The sequence below is a fragment of the Bos indicus x Bos taurus genome, chromosome 1 (genome assembly GCF_003369695.1).
Source record: "Bos indicus x Bos taurus breed Angus x Brahman F1 hybrid chromosome 1, Bos_hybrid_MaternalHap_v2.0, whole genome shotgun sequence".
Lineage (NCBI taxonomy): Eukaryota > Metazoa > Chordata > Mammalia > Artiodactyla > Bovidae > Bos > Bos indicus x Bos taurus.
In genome coordinates, this window is record NC_040076.1 from 53,110,467 (window position 1) to 53,133,272 (window position 22,806).

Consider the following 22,806-nt stretch of genomic DNA (forward strand, 5'->3'; position numbering starts at 1 on the left):
ATGTTTTTTTCATGCTTTGTCATTTCAAAATATAAAATTAAATATAAAATAATTACTGAGTCAAAGTCAGGAAGGAACTCTAGGGGAAAAAAATGCACTGAAGCATAAAAGACTCGTAGATAATCACAATAAATTAAAACAAGACAAACAAACCTAAACAATGAAAAACAAATAACAGATATTAATATCTCTGTTCAGAAGCACGTAATCTATGACTTAAATTAAAAAAAAATTCATTATGAATATATTTTTAATTTTCTTCTATATCTTGAGTTAACAGAACATACCCAAGGATGATCCTCTAAAACGAATGAGAATTACTACATCTTTTGATTTTTATTAAGTTTGGACTTACCATTTTGCCATTTGTATTTCATATACTCACCATAATTCAGAATCTGCTACCTTTGTTCCAAAGCCCATATCAATCTTGCCATATGTAAACTGTTGTTCTATCAGAGTGGTACACTTGATAGTAGTGAGAACTTTTGCAACATGCATTTTTAGAGTGTCATCTCCACACAGAGGTTAAGTTTTGTTAAGAAAAACAAAAAATTCTCAAAAAAAACCCCTTATATTTGTATAGCACTTTACAGCATTTAGGATGATTTCAAACAAATTATTCTTGTCACTGCAATCTGGTGTAATTATTGCTACATTAGCTCAATGACAGATTAGGAATTTAGGAGCTCAGAGCCGTTTAAATGACTGACAAGTGGCAAGAGATGGGACTGCCACCAAAGTTTCTGACTCAAAAGTAAAACAGAGAAAGGATCTGCTTTTCACTGGATGTTAGTTTTTATTAACAGGTTTCACAATGGGTCAATAAATACTTGTTGAAATAAAGGAAGTTATTTTCTCATTTGTTTTTTTCTCATTTCTCTGTAAGTTAATTTAAATATCTATTATTAAAAAGGGGTTAAGTTTGGTACTATTCAATGAGAGGAGGCCTAAATATTTTAGAGAGTACCTCAAGGTCAAGCAAAATAATCCTGCCTTTACAGCAGTGGTTTTCAACTTTGGCTGCATGTTAGAATCACCTGGATAGTTTAAACAGTCACAAATATGCCTTCACATCCCAAGGTTCCACATTATTTAGTCTCTGAAAGTAGGAGTCAAGCATCAGTATTTTTAAATGTTCTCCAGATGATTTTAATACATAGCCAGAATTGAGAATCACTGCCATCAAGAAAGAAGAAAATTAAGGAGGAGCAGTTCAGAGAAGAAATTAAAAAGATGTTGAGTTTGCTATAGGGCAGGACAAAATTGACTACATTCTTGTTGCTCTGAAATACAAGGTTATCTTTTTTATAAGTAAGTGTGATGTCATCTTTATTGACAGGCTGAAAAACTAAGCTACAATAATAACTCCCAATGTATTTTTCTTCTCTGATATAGTCCATCACAACATACATCATCCAGGGGCAGCAATCAGCATGAAAAGAGAATATCAGGGTAGTTATTTATGTATCTACTAACCTCAAATTATGATAAAAAACGTACAAACCAAACTTAAAAAGCATTTCTAAAAATGTCTGAAAGTTTTATACAGAAAAACATGGGAAAAAAGTCTAGGTAACTTTTTCTAAGAGACTCTTCCGTGAGTATCAGTTCTTTAATTTAAACTTGAGTTCAGTAATTCTGTACAGATTCAAGCATGAGAGGTGTAAAATTATAAAGAAAGACATAAAGACAGTAAAAATGCAGAAAATAAATTCTAAAAAATATAAGCAGTTAGTTTCCATGGTTAAACTGAAGGATATTTAACAAAACTTCAATGGCCTTGACCATTCTTGCACATTTTTTCCTTATTAAGGCTTCGTCTAGATTTTGTTCTGTGAACTGAAGCTGATCAAGGATTGTAGGCAGCAGAAGAGTCACAAAACGGTCAGCTGAGGAACAGTTAGCAGTATCTATGACATCCTGGAGAATTCACCACCACCAAAGATTAAAAAAAAAAAAAAAAAAAGAGAATACAGAAGGCACAGTCATCACTGAACTGCAACACTCTTTATATTTCTTATACAGATGGTCCTTGAACAATGTGAAGGTTAGGGGTGCCAACCTCACCATGCAGCTGAAATCTGAGTATAATCTAATTGGCCCTGGCCTCCTGTATCTGTGATTCTGTATCTACGGATTCACCTAACCTTGCAGACTGTGTAGTACTGTAGTATTTACTATTGGAAAAAAAATCTACATATAAGTGGACCCAAGTAGTTCAAACCTATGCTGTTCAAGGGTCATTTGTAATTACTTCAGATATTCTTGACCTGTGTCTCCTATTTAAAATCTACACTTTCATCCAGTTTTGAGGGCTATGATGACTTTTTTATCAAATGGACCAGTCTCAAACAAGACTTTTTAAAGTGGACTCTGTGACTTAAAAATTATTCTAAGTATGTACTGAAAACAAATATCGTTAAGATGCTAAATGCAATTATAATAACAAGAGACACTGGTATTAACACTTTACAACCACAAATAATTCCCATCAGGAATCTCACAGGGCTTTTTCAAAGCTAAAACTGATTGTTAAGTCAAGATCAACATGAAACATAAAGAATAATTTGTGGATAATCCTTAACAAATATATTTAATCACTCATACACATTTTGGTTTGTGCATAGGATCTAGTCATGACAGTCATGAGAGGGTAAACATTCTAGGAAAATGCTGGTATAGACAGAATGGGTATAAAAATAGGGTAACAGTAGAGAAAACATAATGACCTAGATAACAGAATTTAATGGCCTCTGTGAAAAGGGCTTTTTTTCAGCCTGCACTGCATGGTATGTGAGATCAGTTTCTGGATCCCAGATTCAACCCATGCCCCCTGCAGAAGAAGAGCAGAGCCCTAACCCAGTATACTTTAAGGGAATTCCCAGTAAAGGATTTTTGTTTATATCCTTAAATACCTGACATGTTCCACTCCATTTGACTGACTTAATTCAATGTTACTATATATCCACTCAATAAAAACAGCAGACAGTATCTACTGAGATAGAGAGACAGAATATAACTATTGCCAAGTACAGTCATACACCACAAACCATACAAATCTTAGTCATACCTTTACTTATTATTCTGAAAGGAGTATATGTAAGTTATTTAGTGAAAACACAGGAGTCTCACTAATTTTGGGGACTTGGCCAGAAAAACGAAATTCAGTAACTAGGGATTTACTACTAGAGGCAGGGAGTTCAGTAATTGCTAAGTTCCTAAAGGGTATGAACAATTGGAAATTTATTATAAACATAAACATTTTAGAAAACTGTCTACTGAGAATCATAAGAGTGGAAAAGTCAATTTGTTAGTCACTCTAGTACCTCAAATATTTCCTTGAACAACTCCAGCGCTAAAATAGGACAGTTTTCTGATCCATCCAAAGGTTGGCTTGACCAACGAAGTAGAGCTACAGTAGGTTCTAAACACTTAGAACGGGTTCCCAGAACGGTGCTGCCAGATGGAGTTTGCTCAAATATCATCTGTGTGAGCACGTGGCGCAGCTGAGTCACTGAACAGAAGGCAAGAAGTAATTCTAAAACCTGTGCAATATAAAGTCTTCATTAAGGTCTATTTCATTAGACTTCAATGCACAAAGTAACCAAAAGATGAAGTTGGAAATGATATTTACTTTTAAATAAAATAAAATAAAAATTAAAAGTTGCTTCCCATTTTTCTCAGAGTATTATTTCTCAAAACGTGTCATTAGGTTCCAGAAGGTTACAAATAAACTTGTTAATGGTAGTTACTTCAGTTAAGAGGACTATGGGAACTGAAGAAGGGCAACTTCAACTAATGTTATATACCTTCCATAGTACTTAATTTTTCTTCAGCACAAACATGTGTCTCATGTTGCTGCTGCTAGTCGCTTCAGTCATGTCCAACTCTGTGCAACCCCATAGACGGCAGCCCACCAGGCTCCGCCGTCCCTGGGATTCTCCAGGCAAGAATGCTGGAGTGGGTTGCCATTTCCTTCTCCAAGGCATGAAAGTGAAAAGTGAAAGTGAAGTCGCTCAGTCGCATCCGACTCTTAGTGACCCCATGGACTGCAGCCCACCAGGCTCCTCCATCCCTGGGATTTTCCAGGCAAGAGTTATGAACTGCTATAAAGTGTACTTTAGGATAATATTTAAAAATGGCATCCCAAAGCTTTAAAACTTAAAGGATGGCTATTTCCACAGTTTACATAATGCTGGCAATACGCCCCTCAGCCTGCTTCCCTGGTCTACCACATTTCTTTTGTGCTTCATAACTAAGCCTTATGCCATAACATAGCATTCCACATCAACTTGTTTATTAGCTATTAAGTTAAATTCTACCTTATTTAACATACTACCAACTTATTAGTAAAAAAAAAAGTTTGGTATCTCTTTGTGTGCTTATTTCCACCTTTATCTGTTCCTTGTAAATGACATACAATTGGGGTTTGTGTTTTAATCAACCTGACAGTGTCTGATTTTAATAGAATTCAACTCATTAGCATTTACTATGTTACAAATGATAAACTCTGACTTACTTTCTTTTAAATACAAATTGTAGTACTTGTTTTTGAATAGATAATACATTCACTTGGTTCCAAAGTCGGTACTGACCTGACCTCTACCTAACATTCCCTGGAAGCAACAGACACTATCACCAGTTTCTTATTTACCTTACCAGAGATTATGTACTGCACATAGAAGCAAATACTCTCATTTACAATTTCTCTATAAGTGTAACATAGAGGGAAATAAAAACATCAATAGCTAATGCAAAGCTAGATGTTCTCCCCAAAGTGAATTACCTGAATAACTAGCAACTAGATCATGAGAATTCCATCAAAACTCCTGAATTCCCTTGAGTCCCCTTCCAGACAATGCCTCAATCACTACTTTGACATCAGATTTTTGACACCAGACATTAATTTTACCTTAGCTATTCTTGGATCTTTGCATTTCCATATAAAATTTTCAATCAGCTTGCCATTTTATATAAAAAACTCACATGGAACTTTATATACCAATACAATCTTACAGTGTACACTTTCACATCTGTTTTAACTTAGCATTATGTTAGTGAGATTCACTTATATTTTCACATGCAGCTTCACCTCATACATTCTCATTGTTGTATAGTATTTCAGTGTATCAACATACCACAGTTTATTTGCCCATTCCACTGTTGTTGGCATTTAGGTTGTTTACAATTCCTGGCTATTGTTAACAACACTGCTGCGTTTTGTACATGGTGAACACATGTATTCAACTCTGAGGTAAATAAAAGAGTGGAATTGCTGGGTCAGAGTTTATACATGTATCCTATGTTAGTAGATAATACCAGTTTTCATAAAAGCTTTTACCAATTTTCAGCCCATGAGTATTTCAACGTTCTTTACATTATCTATGTTTGATAGTATCCGTATTTTAAATTTTAACCATCTTGCGGGTGTGTAATGGTATTGTATTACCATTTAAATTGGCATTTCCCTGAAGATTAATAAAGCTGAGCAACTTTTTCACTCTTTAAATTATTAGTGGCCTCTCATGAACAGAAAAGCTCTTAATTTTAACGTAATCTAACTTACCAACATTTTTTCCTACATAGTTCATGGTTTTGTTTTCTGTTTAAGAAAATCTTCATCCCAAGGCTACACAGATATTCTGCTAGGTGTTTCTTCTTAAAGTTCACTATTCTTCTTCCACATTGAGAGCTACAATCTTTATAAGACTGATTTTTTCATCTGGTGTGAGGTAAGGGTTAAAATTCAGCTTTTCCCCATATGGATATCCAATTGACCAGTATCATTTACTGCAATGATCATAATTTTAAGAGTGTACTGTTATCAATCAGGAGGCTATATTCTGTGGGTTTGTTCTGTACTGTACTCTGTTCCACTGAGCTAGCTGTTTATCCTTATGACAATACTGCACTATTTTAACTACTGGAGCTTTGCATTACACTTCAATATCTGGTACTATAAGCCCTCTAGCTTTGTTCACTTTTTTCAGAATAGTCATGGCTATTTTTAGACCCTTGCATATCCATATAGTGTTTATAATCAGCTTCCCAATTTCCATATACACCAAAAACAAAAAAAACCTAAAGCTTGCTATAATTCTGACTGACCTAATACGGTAAACTCGTTCAATCTATGAACTTGCTATATCTGTGTTTACTTAGGTTTTTTCTATTAATGTTTTGTAATCTCAGAGTAGAGGCCTTGTACATGTTTTGTTGGGTTTACCCTAGGATCTGCATTTAAAAAAATCAGTAAATAGTATAAGTTTTAAACTTTCACTTTCCATTTAACACTTTCTACGTCTTTTGTGAGCTTACTGACATATCTCTCAACTATGTAGATGGGAGTGGAATCTGTGTCATAGGGTTTACATGTGTTCGACAGGCACCGTGAAAACAGTTTCCTAAAAGGATTATGCCAGTTTATGAGGATTCAAGGAGGGTTCTAAATATTGGTAATATCTAGTTTCCTGCTTGAGATCTTGGTTACATGGCTGTGTTCATTTTGCAAAGATTCAGAGATCTGTGCACTTACATTTTTCTGCATATTGTAGTTTTTAAAAACTTTAAAAACAAAAAGCTATATATACCTTTGAAGAAGAATTAGGATCCTTTCCATTAAGAAGACCTAATACTTGATTAAGACATGAAGAAAAGTGCTCATACCTAGGTTTAAAATAAAAACACACATCAAATGATAAGTATGAAACTGATACATTAAAAGGATTTTTATGTAAGATAATCATACTGTTCAGAGGTAAAACTGGTTTTGCAAAGATTAATCAAGATATGTATATTGTGGAGAATGGTACAACCTTATTTACCTAAGACAAAGTAAAAAATACACACATACCCTTGTTATACTTTCATATTTCAAGTCAGAAAAACAAAAAGAACAGGAACATAAAGCACATGAAAACATTCTGATTTTAGTCTATTGTAAGTAAGTAGAGTCCAAGTTTACTAAGTGTAAAAAGGCAGTTTTATTACAAATACATTTTGGTTTAAAAAACGTCCTAAGTTAGTCAGATAGCCATACCTGGTAAGATAATCAGCAATTTTAGGATTCTTAAGAAGATCCACCAGTAGATCAACTGAATACTTTCTGGTCAGTGTGCCATCCCCATTTATGAGAATATTAAATATTAGCTGAAATGTCTGATGAATATTTCGTGCATGGAACAGCTTAAAAACAAATCAGGAAAAGGATATTATACAAAAAAAAAAGTTTACGTTGACACCACACTAAAACTCAGAGTCTCAACAACTTTTAAATTATCAGAGAATATAAACTTTAGAATTAGTTTCATAAATTGCAAAAAAATTTTTACCTTTTCCCCAACCTCTTCGTTTAATGTCAAACTGGATAATATTGAAAGTGCAAACACAACCACAGTTAAACTACTATGGGCCAAGAAGCTTATGAGAGTTCGATAAAAAGATTTCACATTATTCTGAGGAAGAAAAAAATTTAAAAATAGATTAGAATGAAAAAATTATGAGCCTTACATTTTGTTTTAGAAAGTTTGTCTTGCACAGAATAGGTAAACTTTTTTAAATATTATTATCAACTTAGAGATCATTCAAGGTGTAAGTGGTACTTTCACAAATTGCTTACAGTAGTATGAACAGGTACAATCTGAGTAAACAGCAGTCTGTAGTTTGAGTTTATGAGCAAATGTTTACCTTTCTCAAACAGTTTCATGGCTCAAAATAACCTCCACCAACAAAACAGGATGAGGCCAGAAAAATCCAGCACATGAACAAATGAGATACTGTTAAATTTAAAACTAAACAATACTGAATATTGTACAGCAAGGGAACTGTTCATAAAGAAACTAAAGAATCAATGAACTTTCCTGATTTAATATATTTCTAACAGTGGTTCAGATAAACCTCATTTGAGTTCCTTCACTTCTCACAAGTACTGGTAATGATGCTACTGCTACTGCTAAAGCCACTTCAGTTGTGTCCGACTCTGTGCGATCCCATAGACAGCAGCCCACCAGGCTCTCCCGTCCCTGGGATTCTCCAGGCAAGAACACTGGAGTGGGTTGCCATTTCCTTCCTCAATTCATGACAGTGAAAAGTGAAAGTGAAGTCGCTCAGTTGTGTCCAACTCTTAGCAACCCCATGGACTGTAGCCTACCAGGCTCCTCCGCCCATGGGATTTTCCAGCCAAGAGTACTGGAGTGAGGTGCCATTGCCTTCTCCGGGTAATGGTGCTAGGCACTTATAAATCTTTTTGAGAAAGTTGTAATTGATTGTGTAGAAATACAAGACTGAGGTAAATGCAACTGCCAATGGCATGTCTCCTCTCTATTAGCACAAAACTCAGCATTTCTTATATTATTCAACACAACAAATAATGAGATGCTACAGAAGAAAAATTTCTAGTATATAAATTAACATTTGTATTAACTCGTCTTAATTAAACATATATGAAGGCTAGAGTACTTCAAGTTATTTACGTCAATCTGATGCTTTGTTAACTTTGATAAGTCAGCTAGACAACACAAATTCTTGTTAAATTTCTTTTTAAAGAAAAAGGTGAGCCTACCACAAAATAAAAGAAACATTTTATAAACTTCTTACCAAAGTCTTTATGTGCGTTTGAACAGAAAGATTGTGCCGGCAAAGATTTGCCAATAATCCTAGACAAGGCATTGTCAACTCATCTTCAGAAGACTGACTGTTTTAAGAAAAATAATAAAAGATAAAAATATTAAGTTCCTTCTAAATTACTCAAAAACAGTCATTTACACATTTAAATTCCTTCCTTTTCATAAGCAAAAAGAAAAATCTGATTAACATGTGAAGACTGCCAAGTTTTGAATAGTACTGATCATTTATTTCATGTTTTGAAAGTCAATGATCCTACTCAATTTAGCATAAAAATATAGAAATAATTATCAGAGCAATCATATGCTATCTCATCAGTATATTCCTTCAAGAAGATTAAATAAAAACATAATTTTCAGTTTCAATAAGTTTTTCTGTCTCAATCAATTCATAAGTTTCTGTTATAAAAACTGATCAAAAACACCATTTGATCCTTGAAATCATCCAATGAATAAACAGGAGTCATTATCTCAGTTTAAAAATTAGGGAAAAAATTATTTAAGAAAAATTGAATTATTACATATTTTAGTTAAAAATAAACCAGTAAGTCAACACAATGTGTTCCTGAAAGTGAAAGTTGCTCAGTTTCGTCCAACTCTTTGTGACCCTATGGACTATACAGTTTATGGAATTCTCCAGGCCAGAATACTGGAGTGGGTGGCCTTTCCCTTCTCCAGGGGATCTTGCCAACTCAGGGATTGAACCCAGGTCTCCCACATTGCAGGTGGATTCTTTACCAGCTGAGCCACAAGGGAAGTCCAAGAATACTGGAGTGGGTGGTCTATCCTTTCTCCAGTGGATCTTCCCAACCCAGTAAACGAACCAGGGTCTCCTGCATTGAGGTGGATTCTTTACCAACTGAGCTACCAGGGAAGCTCAATGTGTTCAATGTGTTCCTCTTTCCCTATGTATTTTTGCTTGTCATTGTATTTCTTGAATGGTTTCATATTATTTTTTTCCTGTCTGTGAAATGGTTTTAAAAAGAAAACTTGGGACTACAAGTTGTACAGATGTATGTCTTTACCTGGTTGTTTAGGTAGACTGTTTAGTTAAATTGAAAAGAGTCAATTGATAGCTTATATTAGTTTTTAAAATTAAATTAATCCTGGATAAGAGTTGTTGTTGTTGTTTTTTTAAAGGGGTTAGTCCTTGACCACTAGTTTGAGACCACCTCTATTTTAGGTGACTTGTTTCACCAGCAGGCCTGTTACTCTCTATGACTAATTGTGTAAGTGCTTATAATGGAATCAACACTTCTTCTACATTAAAAAAAAAACATAAACCAGTAGATTATTTGGTTACATGTGTGGTTGCATACTCACATATGATCTATCAGGAATGTAATTAATTCATCTATATTGGCACCAGAATGCAAAATTTTGATGTTGTATGTTAACCTCTGCAGAAGCTGAATGCACTGAGAATAAGAAAATAGCAATGAATATAAACACATAAAAATATATTTGCATGATCACAAAAATGAACTCCTACACATATTCTGAGCATGTAAGCATTTTAGGAGGCATTTAGAGTAAAACTCTTTCCATATCTTAGAAAGGTTCTATTTTCACATGCAAGTAATGAGATTTTACTTAAACATACACAATTAATGAGACTTTAAAAGTTCACCTCCTGATTCACACATTTCTATACATTCTATCTCAAACACAGCATTGTGTCAGCAACCTGGTTTACTTAATCATCTTAAACTTATATGCAAGTTGAGAATATATTCTATCAATTCTAAGATATATATTATTCATATTTTATCATCTTTAAAATTGCATGTCAGTTTAATTTACAATGTTTTTCTTTCTTACAACTGACGGCATTTTAGGTTCAGAGAAATATGGGTATAAGAGCATTGAGCCTATGTTAAAGAAGACTAAATCTATATAGCTTTAATTTTTATAGAATGTTTCCTCAACAGTATGAGCCTAGATACTAACTTTATTTATTTATTTTTTTAATTTTTTAAATTAATTTTATTTTATTTTTAAACTTTACATAATTGTATTAGTTTTGCCAAATATCAAAATGAATTCACCACAGGTATACATGTGTTCCCCATCCTGAACCCTCCTCCCTCCTCATACCATCCCTCTGGGTCGTCCCAGTGCACCAGCCCCAAGCATCCAGTATCGTGCATTGAACCTGGACTGGCATCTCGTTTCATACATGATATTTTACATGTTTCAATGCCATTCTCCCAAATCTTCCCACCCTCTCCCTCTCCCACAGAGTCCATAAGACTGTTCTATACATCAGAGACACTAACTTTAAATTAAAATTTTAAAATGAACAGCTTACACCTCAAAATGTTGACATCTATGTTTATAAATCTGTCAAAATAGTTATGTGAATTTTCCTTCAATAATAGTGCTAGATGTAAATTTTCTTCTTTAGAATCTCTTAAGTGGTAGTACATGTGAATAACCAGTTTTTAAATTTAATGATGGTGAGAACTGTGCCTAACTATGCAGTATTAATGCCAGCACGCAGTACACTGTATGTCAGCACTTCATAATAGATACTATCAATTCTGATTTGAAAATAAGGAAGAATAAGCATGAAGTGGAAAGTAGGTGTGTATACCTGCAAAAACACTGAATCATTGTGGCAAGTACTGCTCCGACAAACCACTCCTGCCAGCACACTATTTAGGTTGTATGTATTTTGAAGACAGTCTCTAGTTTCATTGTCTACAGCTGTAAGTTAAAATGACACGAAGTAAATCATCTTTATATATGGCCTTAATGGATGAAAGACAAATAATTTAAAACTTACTTCATATTAAATTTACCATTATATAAAAATATAAAATATGATGTGGCTATGTTATTTACAAATACCTCCCAATTCAGAATTTCAACCATGGTGGCTACTATACTGGACAACACAGATATTGAACATTTTTATGGTCTATTTGAAATGATCTGTTACCACTTCTGTATCAGTTTTTTTTTTTAAATAAGCATGTACTAATTTTATAACCACACACAGAAATATCTCCCTTGTACCCCCAAACACAAATCAGGAAAAAAAGTAACCAGTGAATTAAAATCTAAAAACTAAGACAAGGCAGGGAAAAACAGAAAAAGCAACACTTGCATTTTTAGCTTTTAGCTCTAGGTTTAGTATAGTCTATCAAAAAAAGGATGATATTTTGATCACTAGTTATGATTTTCCAATACTGTTCATACTGACATTTGTACATGTATTTTTTTAAATTTGAAGGCAATGGCACCCCACTCCAGTACTCTTGCCTGGAAAATCCCATGGACGGAGGAGCCTGGTAGGCTGCGGTCCATGGGGTCGCTAAGAGTCGGACACGACTGAGCAACTTCACTTTCACTTTTCACTTTCATTCACTGGAGAAGGAAATGGCAACCCACTCCAGTGTTCTTGCCTGGAGAATCCCAGGGACCAGGGAGCCTGATGGGCTGCCATCTATGGGGTCGCACAGAGTCACACACAACTGAAGCAACTTAGCAGCAGCAGCAGGGAAATGTACATTTCCCAAGGTACATTCTTTTCTGTAGACCACTGAACCCTTGATATGCTTCAGATTCTGTTTCAATAATCTTAAAAAAGGATGCGTATAATATTCCCTTTACAGGAGATCCACAACAAGATAGTTCAAAGAGGTCCTGCAGCAAAGAAATATTTTTTTTCTAAGACATCTTTCAAATGTGAATCATCCTCCAAAAGATTCTGTAATGGAACCTGCCCTTTAAGAAAATACTAAATTCATGCATCTTCTAAAAAATAAAAGAGAAACTAAATACATTACCTAGTTGAGATAGCAAACTGATGATACTTAAGATCAGTGTGGCACTTATGTTTGGGTCTTCAAGTAGTTCTACAAGGCAACTTAAGCATTCACTTGGTAGTATCTGATTTGATGTAAATAATCGAGTGAGCTTCTGTCCAGAAATTACCTAGAAAACAGTCATTAAAACGTGTTAGTTAAGAAATGGCAATTTTCACTTCTCCATCTTACATATAACCCAGTTTTTCCAAAGTGGCACTGCCACACTTTTCCAATTTAGAAAATTCATACACGCTGTTCCCTCTACATGGAAGATCACCTATCCCTTCACTCACTAACTAATGTAATTATTCCAGTCTGGTTTTGTTTCCTCTACTAAGCTTTCTCTAATTCTCTTCCACTAATTAGGTTAGGTTTGCCTGTTACACTATCCTATAGGGCATTATAAAAAGTACACATGAATCCACTTATCTGGACAAGGGACATCTGAACAATCCATGTAAGGGACAACTTATGTGGTGCTGGAAATGTTCTACCTCATGATAACAGGTCGTAGCTACTTGAGAGTACACTTTGGTTTAAAAATAAATAAAACTACCAAGCTCTTCATTTAACATTAATGCACTTCATGCAATGCACGTGTGTTATATTTCAACTAAATGATAGAAGTGTTTTTGGTAAACCTCTTGAAAAGTCTGAGAACAGAGTACATAGAAGTCAATCTCTAAGCCTCAAATTTCTTTGAAGTCTCTTTCAATTGTTGATAACACTCAGCTCAGATTCATAACATACCTGTTTATTCTCAAAAATAAACAATGTTTCAGATTACAATCTAAAATTCTTAACTTAATTCTTAAAGAAAACAAGTATTCTTAGGAGACAGGCAGCTCAAGTAGTAAGAAGAGGAGCACCAGAGAACCTTGAGAGTTCTCAAGGTTACACAAGTAACCTTGAGTGTACACCAGTTAGAGCAAAGGCTGATGTTGCTGGGCCATTCACAATAGCCTTCTTCGTAGCAGTTTCTAATCTTTGCAAATTTAGCCTTTTATCATAGGATTAATATAACAAATAGGATATATTTTAAAATTATGTTCAATTCTATGTTGAGAAGCTGCAACACAGAATTAAGAGTAACTTTGAGCTTAATTACTTTTTATTAAACTGATGTCAATATTAATTGGAATTCCATTAAAGTATAAGAAATGACAGCCGGAGTTTAAGAGTCTAAAAACAAACAGGATCACAGAAAGCTGTGGTTACATCTTTTAACACAAAATAAGCACACTCTAGAGGCAAATCATTGGGAAGTAACGGAAAAAGTGACAACAATTCAGCATTTTAGGACTGAAAAACTGTGAGCAATACATTTTGGTAAAGAAAAAAGGATTATGATTACTAGTAAAGAAGATTGGTCCTCAATCCAGAGTAAATTGAAAGAGTAATTTTCAAGCTCGAGATCAACATGAGTTCAAATAAAAGCAATAAGCAACAGGTTCAGATTGCAAAATGCCTAAGGGACAAGAGATAAATCAAAATTTAATCCTTATTCTCTAGCATCTCCACCTCTGAGAATTGCTGTACCTCTGAAAAGGCCTGTTACAATGGAAAAACGAAAATAAGCAGCAAAGGAAAAGATACAGCTCGGAGCTCTTTCCTCTACCAACTCCAAATACGCTGAAATTCCCCCACCTTTTGTCTCACCCTCCCGCTTCCTAGGGCTTTCAGTACTCTTTCCTCACTGCAGTCAGCTGAACGCGGAGAGGCCTGGGGTTGGGTGGGAATTCAAAGGTGACAATCTCTCGCTTTCTATACCAATACAAAAAGACAGCGGTGGGAGCGAGGAGTTGCCCTTTGTTTTCGAAGCTGAGACCGCTACAGTCTCGGCCACCAAGTGAACGAAGGCTACAGGGAAGTCCGTCTCGTCCGCCATCCCCGGAGCCCCTTACTTACCTCTAAGTGCCGCAAAAGCTGAGCGGTGTTCGCCTCGGACTTAACGGCTTTATACTGACTGATGCTCAGAAGCAAAGACTTCAAGCAGGCAGTGGAGTCCATCCGGACCCGCCGCAGGGCCGCTTGGAGCGGGTACCACCACCGTCCTCCAGCTTTTACCGCGCTTTTTTTGATTTTTCTTCTCCACCCCCTCGCTCCCAGAAGCTTCCGATTCCGGTTGAGCTCCGGAAGTCCCTTGGCAACTTGAGGATGGCACCCTACGAAGGAAAGGGAGGGCTGGGATGGAGTGGTGGAGGTGGGGGATGTCGAGGCCCAGTGTGAGTCCGTAAGGCGGGCTAGTAGTTGTCCTTTCAGACCCCCCGATCTGAAAAGCCGCGAGGTTTTAGTTCGAGATCCCGTGAAGCTGAGAAATCTCGCGAGAAGTCAGTTGCGGCTCCACTGGCGTAGGGGGCGGTGGGGTAGCATGGGGTCCCTGTTCGTCTGTGGGCCCTCTTTGCATTTGCTTCCTTGGCCTTCACCGTGGGTGGCCAGTTGTTTCTTTGTGCGTCATCTTCTTCCTGAGAAATGGTCGCTTTCCCCTAGTCTAGACACGGTGAGGAGCTCTGAGGAGGAGAATCTTGGGTTCTAGATTTTGAGGCGGCCCGGGAGAGGCCTGTTTTTAAAATCGCTTGTTTGTCCACCGCTTCTACTGAGGAATGTTGGTTTCTGAGTAAACCTATGGCCGTTCGGATTCGGTGGCAAGTTAGTCATGCGCTTACGATAGTCGCTGTCAATTTATTTGAGAAAGCTGGCCCAGGTGACTCCTGTGCCAGGTGTTGCTCCGAAGGCTGTTCTTATTAGCGTCAGTTTTGTAAGTGAAGGTGTCTGCTTTTATTTGGCGTGGTGGATTTATAAATCTTGGTGTCTAAGGGAATGGCACTGTTCGCGGTTTTTGTTCAGAAATAGTATTATGCATGTGAATATCATGAAATGAGTCAGAGTGGTTCTGGAGCTTTTTTGCTTATTGTACGGTATTGTTGAATGAAGCTTTAAAAGCCAGTTTAGAGAAAATGTTAAGAACTGGGTACACATCCTTTTTATTAAACCATCTGTCAGAAATTATGTTTTGTCAATTCAAAAAAGCCTATTTTGCGTCACTACATTTTTAAAGACGAATTATTTTTATATTAAAAAGCAGTTTAATTCTGAAAGGTAAAAAAAATTGAGGCATAAATCATTGGGTAATTAATGTGTTTATGCATTTATTCATTCTGTAAACAATTATCGAGTGTATAAAGTGGGCTAATCCTGCTAGTTAGGGACCCTGCTGGGAAGGAATTAAATGTAGAGGATAATAGTAGGTACAAAATTCACCAATTAGAGGCATAATGCGATTATGGTAAGGAGCGGAGCCAGGCTGTTCGCTTACAAATCCTAGGTCTACCTTTTTGTGACCGTAGACAAATTCTCACTGTTTCGATCTCATCTTGAAGTAAAATCTGAGTAACAGTAGCATCTATTTCATACGATTGCTCATTGAATAAATAGCTGGAGCCTACAGCATGCTAGGCATTGGTCTAAGCACTAGATTCAGTGAACAAAGTAAAAATCCTATTGTCATGAAACAAAAATCCTACCATTACATTCTGATAGGGGAAAAAAAAGTAAATAATAAGCACAGTAAGGAAAGGGAGATGGAGAAAAAGAGAATTACTCCTCTAGAGTAATGGTTTAAAAAAGAGAAATGGGAGGTCAGGATAGAGAAAGCATGATTTGAAAAATACTTGAAGAGTCGAAAAAGACCTGTGCTTTCTAAGGGGAAACATTTCTAGATAGAATAGCAAGGGGGAAAGCTTTGAAATGGAGCCTGATAATATAAAGAACAGCAAGGACCTTGCTATGGCTGGAGTAGAAAGCGAGGGTGAGAGAGAGTAGTAGAGATGAAGTCATGTCAGGTTATAAAATGAGCTAACCAATGACGAACAGTTGTCTGGCATAGTTATGTTCTCAGCAAGTGTCAGTTACATCTTAGGTCCTTGGCAATACAGGTGATAACAGTTTGACAGCATTAGACTTTTCATTCACAATGAGAAGTACCTCACGATTGTCCCCATTTAGATCTGAGGGAAAGGGTCAAAGCTGTGTGCTAAAAGTGCTATCCTTTGAAATCTTGCATTTTAACTTGAGCAGTCGCACACATTTTGCATCTCCATATTTATTTTAATGTAAAATAACATCTTTCTAAGAAAATCCTCACCAAAAATTGAGCTGTGAAAAGGTCTGACATCTCGTGTATCCCAATATGAGAAACAGAGCCACATTTTTAAGACCCAAAAGGGGAAAAGGAGGAGGAGGAAATGGAGCTGGGTCCAGATGACTGAAGGCTGTACTAGCCTTTGAGCTGGGACTCTATCTTGAATTAAGTGGTGATCTCTGGTTTCAAACTGGGTCCTGATAGTTAGGTTTGTGTTTTAGATAGATTACTCTGACACTCTGAGGAAGATAAGCCCAGAAGTAGGGAGAATATTTATTTTACTGGAGTCTTTCCAAAGGATGGCTGAGATAATTGAAGTGGAGTTAGCAAAAAGGTGACAAATTTAAGAAATATATATGACGTGAAATAGGTAGGACTCTGAATGACTTCAAATGGAAGAATGAGAGGGATAGGATTCCAAGTTTCTAGTCTGGCTGATAGAGAAGATATAGAAACTGCTGAGGTAGTCAATATTAAGTATTCACGTTGTATTTTATGTTCAGTGAAATATTGTATAGCTTATCATGTAGTCTTGTACCATTCTCATTAAATTTATTCCTGGATATTATATAATGTTTGTTACTGTGAGTGGGTTCTCTTTTTCCCCTAAATTTTTTTAGTTTGTTTTTGCTACTGGTAAAAGAGAAACTGATTTGTGGTATGTCTTTTACTCAGTTTACTGACTGAAATATCCTTATTGATTCAGTTTTGCTTTCTCTCATAAATTTTCTAGCTACGTATCACCAGAAAATAATAATTGAATCCCTTCCAATATTTCTTGTCTTACTTTATTTCATCAGTGTAATTTCTAAAATATGGAATAATCATAATGATACTATTTAGCTTTGAAGATATGCTCATTAAGTTTTAACTCCCTTAAATGTGTTTCCTGATCTATAAATTAGGAAAAATATCTCCATCAAATACAAAGAACAGACAGCAATACCATTTTATGGAGAGATTTCATGCCAACCCCTGATAAAGGAATTGGATACTTGGTATTTTGTCTTAACACATTTAAGGGAGTTAAAACTTGCCTAGGAGCTTGCAACTCAAGGGCCGTTAAACTCCTTTATATCTTCTGGAAAAACTTAATGAGCATATCTTCAAAGCTAAATAATAAAATGGAAATTTTTAATGTCATGACCAGGGTTTAAGTCGTATTAGATGACTCATATTGAATGGAGATATTAACTGTATTTTTTGACAAAAGTGCAGTGTACTGAATGTTGTAATAGAGGAATTATATCGGAGGTGTGAATACAGAGCTAATTTTTAATTCATTTAATCTCCATATATTTAATGAGTGCTTGAGTAGTAGGTTCATTTCTAGGTTCTGGGGATAGAGTACTGAATCAATTAAACAAAAATGTCTGTCCACGTAGAGCTTTTATTTTAATGGGAGATATAGCAAAGAAAAAAAAGAGATATAAGTAAAATATATGAATGTTAGTAATAAGTGCTATATAGGAAAAGAAAAAGAAGGGAGATAGGACATATAAGAGTCAAGATGGAGAATTGCATTTTTAATTAGGGTGAAGTATTGATCAATATTTGCTGCATACCAAATCACCTCAAAATTCAGTGGGTGAAACTGAAAATTTCTTTCTTGGTCTGTGAGTTGACTGCAGTTAGTCTGATCAAGGCCAGACTTGGCTGAGTGAGTACTTCAGCTGTTTTCTGGGGAAGGGGAGATATCCAGAAGTCAAGCTCAGTTATGGTGAGGTATCAACTAGACATCTGGAAGCTTTTGAGTGGGCTCTTCAATATATTATTTGTCATCAAAGGAGTGGTCAAGGCCAGAGATAAAAATGTAAAGCCTCAAGACTAAATGACATGGGGTGAGTAGGGTAGAAAAGACTGAACCTCGAAGAACTAAAATATTTAGAGGTTGGAGAGATGTGGACAAACAAAAACACTGAGAAGTAGTTGCCAGAGGACAGGGTACCTATGTTGACCCTGTGGTTGTCTGTTGGGATTCCTGTTACCTGTAGCATTTGGGCTGCTTTCAGCTTGTGAAGGTGGACTCTGGGTTGACAGAGAAGGAAGTCTTTATCTATATACAGGTTTCACTGTTTATTTCTGCCTTCAGAGGACTTGAAATGTGAGGAAGGATCGGTGACTTTATTCTTTATATCAGTATTGAATGCTTGAAGTATGCCAGGTACTAGGCACTGGGGATGTAGCAAGGGATTTATAAAAAGAAAAAAAAAAAAAAAAGTGTAACTCTGTGGGACTTCCATGATAGTGAGAGCATGAGGCCAAGACTAAAGCTGAGAGATTATTCAATAGGCATAAACAGCAGGTAGAACAAAAGTCCTATTGGCCCAGGTTCCAAAGATACAAGACAAATCAATGGTAGAAAATTGGCAGAGGTCTAAACATGAGGTCATTTGGATACCATGTCCCCAGTACGATTAAAATAATTTAAATATGTACTGATATTAAATTGATTTTAGCCTTTATACAGAGCCAGAAAACAGTCTGTACAGTTAATGTCAACTCTCATTTTTCAAAACAGTTTACTTTCCATCACAAAGCCAGGAAACCTAAATAAACCAAAATTATTCTCCATTTACGATTATTTTTCATCCTGGTTTCTTTCCCAACCGTATATGATTAAGCTAATCTGTAAATGACTTACCAAACCATATAATTAACGTTCTCACTTTTCAAACAGTTCCTGATTTTATTTAATGTACATTTCACAGACTTCAACTCTAAGAATACAAGCAATGGATAATTTGGGTAAATGTTTTGTCCTGTATTTTCACATCTAATTTCATATCCCCAAAACTTTTGACTTTTTTAAAAGTGCTATCCATTGTTTCTGAATCGAATTTTATAGATACTACTACTACTACTAAGTCATTTCAGTCGTGTTCGACTCTGTGTGACCTCATAGACAGAAGCCCACCAGGCTCCCCTGTCCGTGGGATTCTCCAGGCAAGAACACTGGAGTGGGTTGCCATTTCCTTCTCCAATGCATGAAAGTGAAAAGTGAAAGTGAAGTCGCTCAGTTGTGTCCGACTCTTATCGACCCCATGGACTGCACCCTACCAGGCTCCTCCGTCCATGGGATTTTCCAGGCAAGAGTACTGGAGTGGGGTGCCATTGCCTTCTCTGATTTTATAAGTAAACATGAAATGCCCACTCCAGTACTCTTGCCTGGCAAATTCCATGGACGGAAGAGACTGGTAGGCTGCAGTCCATGGGGTCGCTAGGAGTCGGACACGATTAAGCGACTTCACTTTCACTTTTTACTTCCAAGCATTGGAGAAGGAAATGGCAACCCACTCCAGTGTTCTTGCCTGGAGAATCCCAGGGATGGGGGAGCCTGGTGGGCTGCCGTCTGTGGGGTCGCACAGAGTCGGACATGACTGAAGCGACTTAGCAGCAGCAGCAGCAGCAAACATGAAATGGCGCACTTTTAAGTTACAGTAATCATCTTTAATTATAACTAGTATTTGTTGAAAGCCTCTGTGCAGAGCAGTGTCTTCTGCATATCTCATTTAAAATTTTCTAGTCTTTTAGGAAATAGAAATTATCAAGATCAGGAAAGGGGTATATGTTTCCTGAATTAAAATGTGAAGTCATTTTCTGAAACGGGAGTCCAAAGTAGAGTATGCACACCTTAGGTATGTGAAACTGACTATTACAGTGTTCAGTTCAGTTCAATAAATATTAGAACTTTTGTTTTTACCAATTTTAGTCTTACTCTCTTTATTTTATAGTAGTACTTACAGTAGCATTAATAGCATAAATGAATTGCTAGCCATATATTTTCATTGTATTTTCAGATTTGCTTCTTTAGAAGTATGTGATCCAAAAAATTGGAGACTTCTCCAAAATCTTTAACCTTGATGGAGGATAATATTGGATTTGGGTAGGGTCATTGGTGGTGGGAGAGTCAAGTATATATTGTATTCTCTATTCCCTGCTTGATTGTCATCTCGATATGAGTCATGTCTTAACAGTCTGTCATATCCTTTTTTTTCATTATTGTCTAACAACTGTAATGACAATGTAATATTTTTAAATGACTGAAAATATCCCACTTTGGGAGCGTTTCCTGAACAAATGGTCCTTCCAACAGTCCTAGCTGCATTTTTGAGTAGCATGGTTTTTGCAGTGCTACCTGTAAGTAACCTGAAACTGATGGATTGTTTAATATTTGGATTTTTTTCAGGCGAAGTCTAACCTGTGCATATTTATAATTGATACATTCCAAATATTTATAATATATATATATATATATACACTTCAAATTTGCTTGTGTAAGTTCAGGAATAAATGACTGAATAGATCTGAAGAGAATTAAATACCTTCTTCAGACAAGATGCTAATTTTGGCAAGGATGTTCCCCATATTGGCAGATTTGTAAGGATGGGGCCTTGGGTGTGCATTGCTATTTTCTGGGCCTTGGGTGTGCATTGCTATTTTCTTGTGTCCTGGTGTGATCTGCCAGATACTGCCAACAATGATCTTTGCTAAATAGCTAGAACTGAGTAGTACCCTGATCTTTGGGGACAGATTAAATCTTTGGTTTCTGATAACTTTTGCATAGATTTTCCAACCATCGTCAATCAGTCTTGGAGTTTACTTAAGCAAACTATATATTTTTTCCTTGGGGGAAAGTGATATTTTGGCTTCCCTTGTGTAGGTATGTTTTGAGGCCTTGCCAAAGTGAAAGTCACTGTTGTGTCTTTGTGACCCCATGGACTGTAGTCCCCCAGGCTCCTCTGTCCGTGGAATTCTCCAGGCCAGAATACTGGAGTGGGTAGCCATTCCCTTCTCTAGGGGATCTTCCAAACCCAGGGATTGAACCCGGGTCTCCAGCATTGCAATGGGTTATTTATGTCTTGCAGATGTTCATTTTGAGTCTTTGCCAAGAACCTAAATTAATACAAAATGGAAGAAATAAATGGAAAAGTAGAAAATCAAATAATCAGTATATTTTGGCCATTCTTCAGACAGCTAATAACAAATTAATTGTACAATCTGTTATTCTTTGAGTTTAAACTGATGTCTTTAGCCCTTGTTGTTTACTATCTCACATGTGAGAGTGCTGAAGCCACAAAACTCCTGCTTTACTCTTTTCAAAGCCACCAAGTATGACTGTTTCTATTTGACTGACAGACAGATTAATAGTTAAAATTTTGGTTCAAAGAAACTCCCATAAAAATGTCTTGAGTTATTCCTAGAAAGTGTCCTCTTTGTAGTTTCTTCAGCCTTGGAGTGGTTACTGTACTATATGTGGCCAGAACATCTCACATCTCCAGTTACAGGAGTGTTTTAGAATTCTTTTGGTAAAGTCTAGCAGAAGTGATAACTAGCATTGTCAGAATTTGCTTTAGTAACAGACCTGAAATACATTTAATTCAGTGCTGAAATAGAAATCCAGCTTTGTAAAGTAGCTTTCAAAATTTGACCAAGTTGCATGTTCAGGATTGTTTATTGCAGCATTGTTTATAATACCAAAAAAAAATATATAAAACCCACATACAAACACAAACTGGATACAATTGAAGTATTTATCAATAGTGGTCTGGTAAATAGTTTCATTTATACAATGGGATATCATGCAGTTTAAAGAATATGGCAGATTCATATGTGTTGATATGAAAACTGCAAGGTGCCAAATATATGCAGATTAAACTGCCAATTGTTATCATGTAGGATATATTTGAAAGATGTTTTTGACCCATTTTCTTAAGTCTCATTATTACTATTCCTTTTCATATAATAGCTTTTCTCCAAGGTAGAGAATTGGAAGGAAAGTGAACTGATTTTGCCATAAATTTAAATGAAATTAAATGAAGATGATGATAGTAACAAATATAGTCCTTACTATGTTCAGTTACATGTTTTAAAACATTTACTCTTTGCAACCACCCTGTGAATCATGGATCAATTTTCCCCCTATTTTTCAAATAAGGAAACTAAAGTACGGAGATGTTCATTCCACTTAAGGTTTCATGGTTAAATGTGTTGAAGCTGACTTGTACACTCTTATAAACTGGCTCCAGTGTCTCTTGTGCTCTTAGCTACGAATCCTGTGCAACCTCTCAACTTTTCACACTGATGGAAACTAAATGAGATACTTTATCATTTCTCTTTTTTGTAGACAAATGATTTGTTGTGTTTATACATGATACCTGAGTCCAGAAGATCCCCTGGAGTAGGAAATGGCAGCCCTCTCCAGTATTCTTGCCTGGAAAATTCC

At 36.1% G+C, this 22,806-nt stretch overlaps 2 protein-coding genes across 10 annotated transcripts in view; one reads left to right on the top strand and one right to left on the bottom strand.

Moving 5' to 3' along the window:
* Positions 1-14,714, bottom strand: part of CIP2A (cell proliferation regulating inhibitor of protein phosphatase 2A) — a 29,033-nt gene extending 14,319 nt beyond the window's left edge. Inside the window, exons 1-11 of the mRNA XM_027514986.1 lie at positions 14,348-14,714; positions 12,419-12,566; positions 11,221-11,333; positions 9,948-10,042; positions 8,599-8,695; positions 7,335-7,457; positions 7,043-7,188; positions 6,594-6,669; positions 3,330-3,548; positions 1,764-1,923; positions 386-527 (exon numbers count right to left, since the gene is read on the bottom strand). Of these exons, the coding sequence (XP_027370787.1) occupies positions 386-527; positions 1,764-1,923; positions 3,330-3,548; positions 6,594-6,669; positions 7,043-7,188; positions 7,335-7,457; positions 8,599-8,695; positions 9,948-10,042; positions 11,221-11,333; positions 12,419-12,566; positions 14,348-14,449 (1,421 nt within the window). The 5' untranslated portion in view covers positions 14,450-14,714. The remainder of the gene's footprint in view (positions 1-385; positions 528-1,763; positions 1,924-3,329; positions 3,549-6,593; positions 6,670-7,042; positions 7,189-7,334; positions 7,458-8,598; positions 8,696-9,947; positions 10,043-11,220; positions 11,334-12,418; positions 12,567-14,347) is intronic.
* A 64-nt stretch (positions 14,715-14,778) lies between these two features.
* DZIP3 (DAZ interacting zinc finger protein 3) overlaps positions 14,779-22,806 on the top strand; it is a 129,892-nt gene continuing 121,864 nt past the window's right edge. For 6 of the 9 annotated variants that reach the window (XM_027514570.1, XM_027514137.1, XM_027514643.1 and 3 more), the window contains exon 1: positions 14,779-14,939. The gene's annotated coding sequence lies outside the window, so the exon portion shown is untranslated. The other 3 variants (XM_027514206.1, XM_027514301.1, XM_027514449.1) reach the window with 3 other exon arrangements.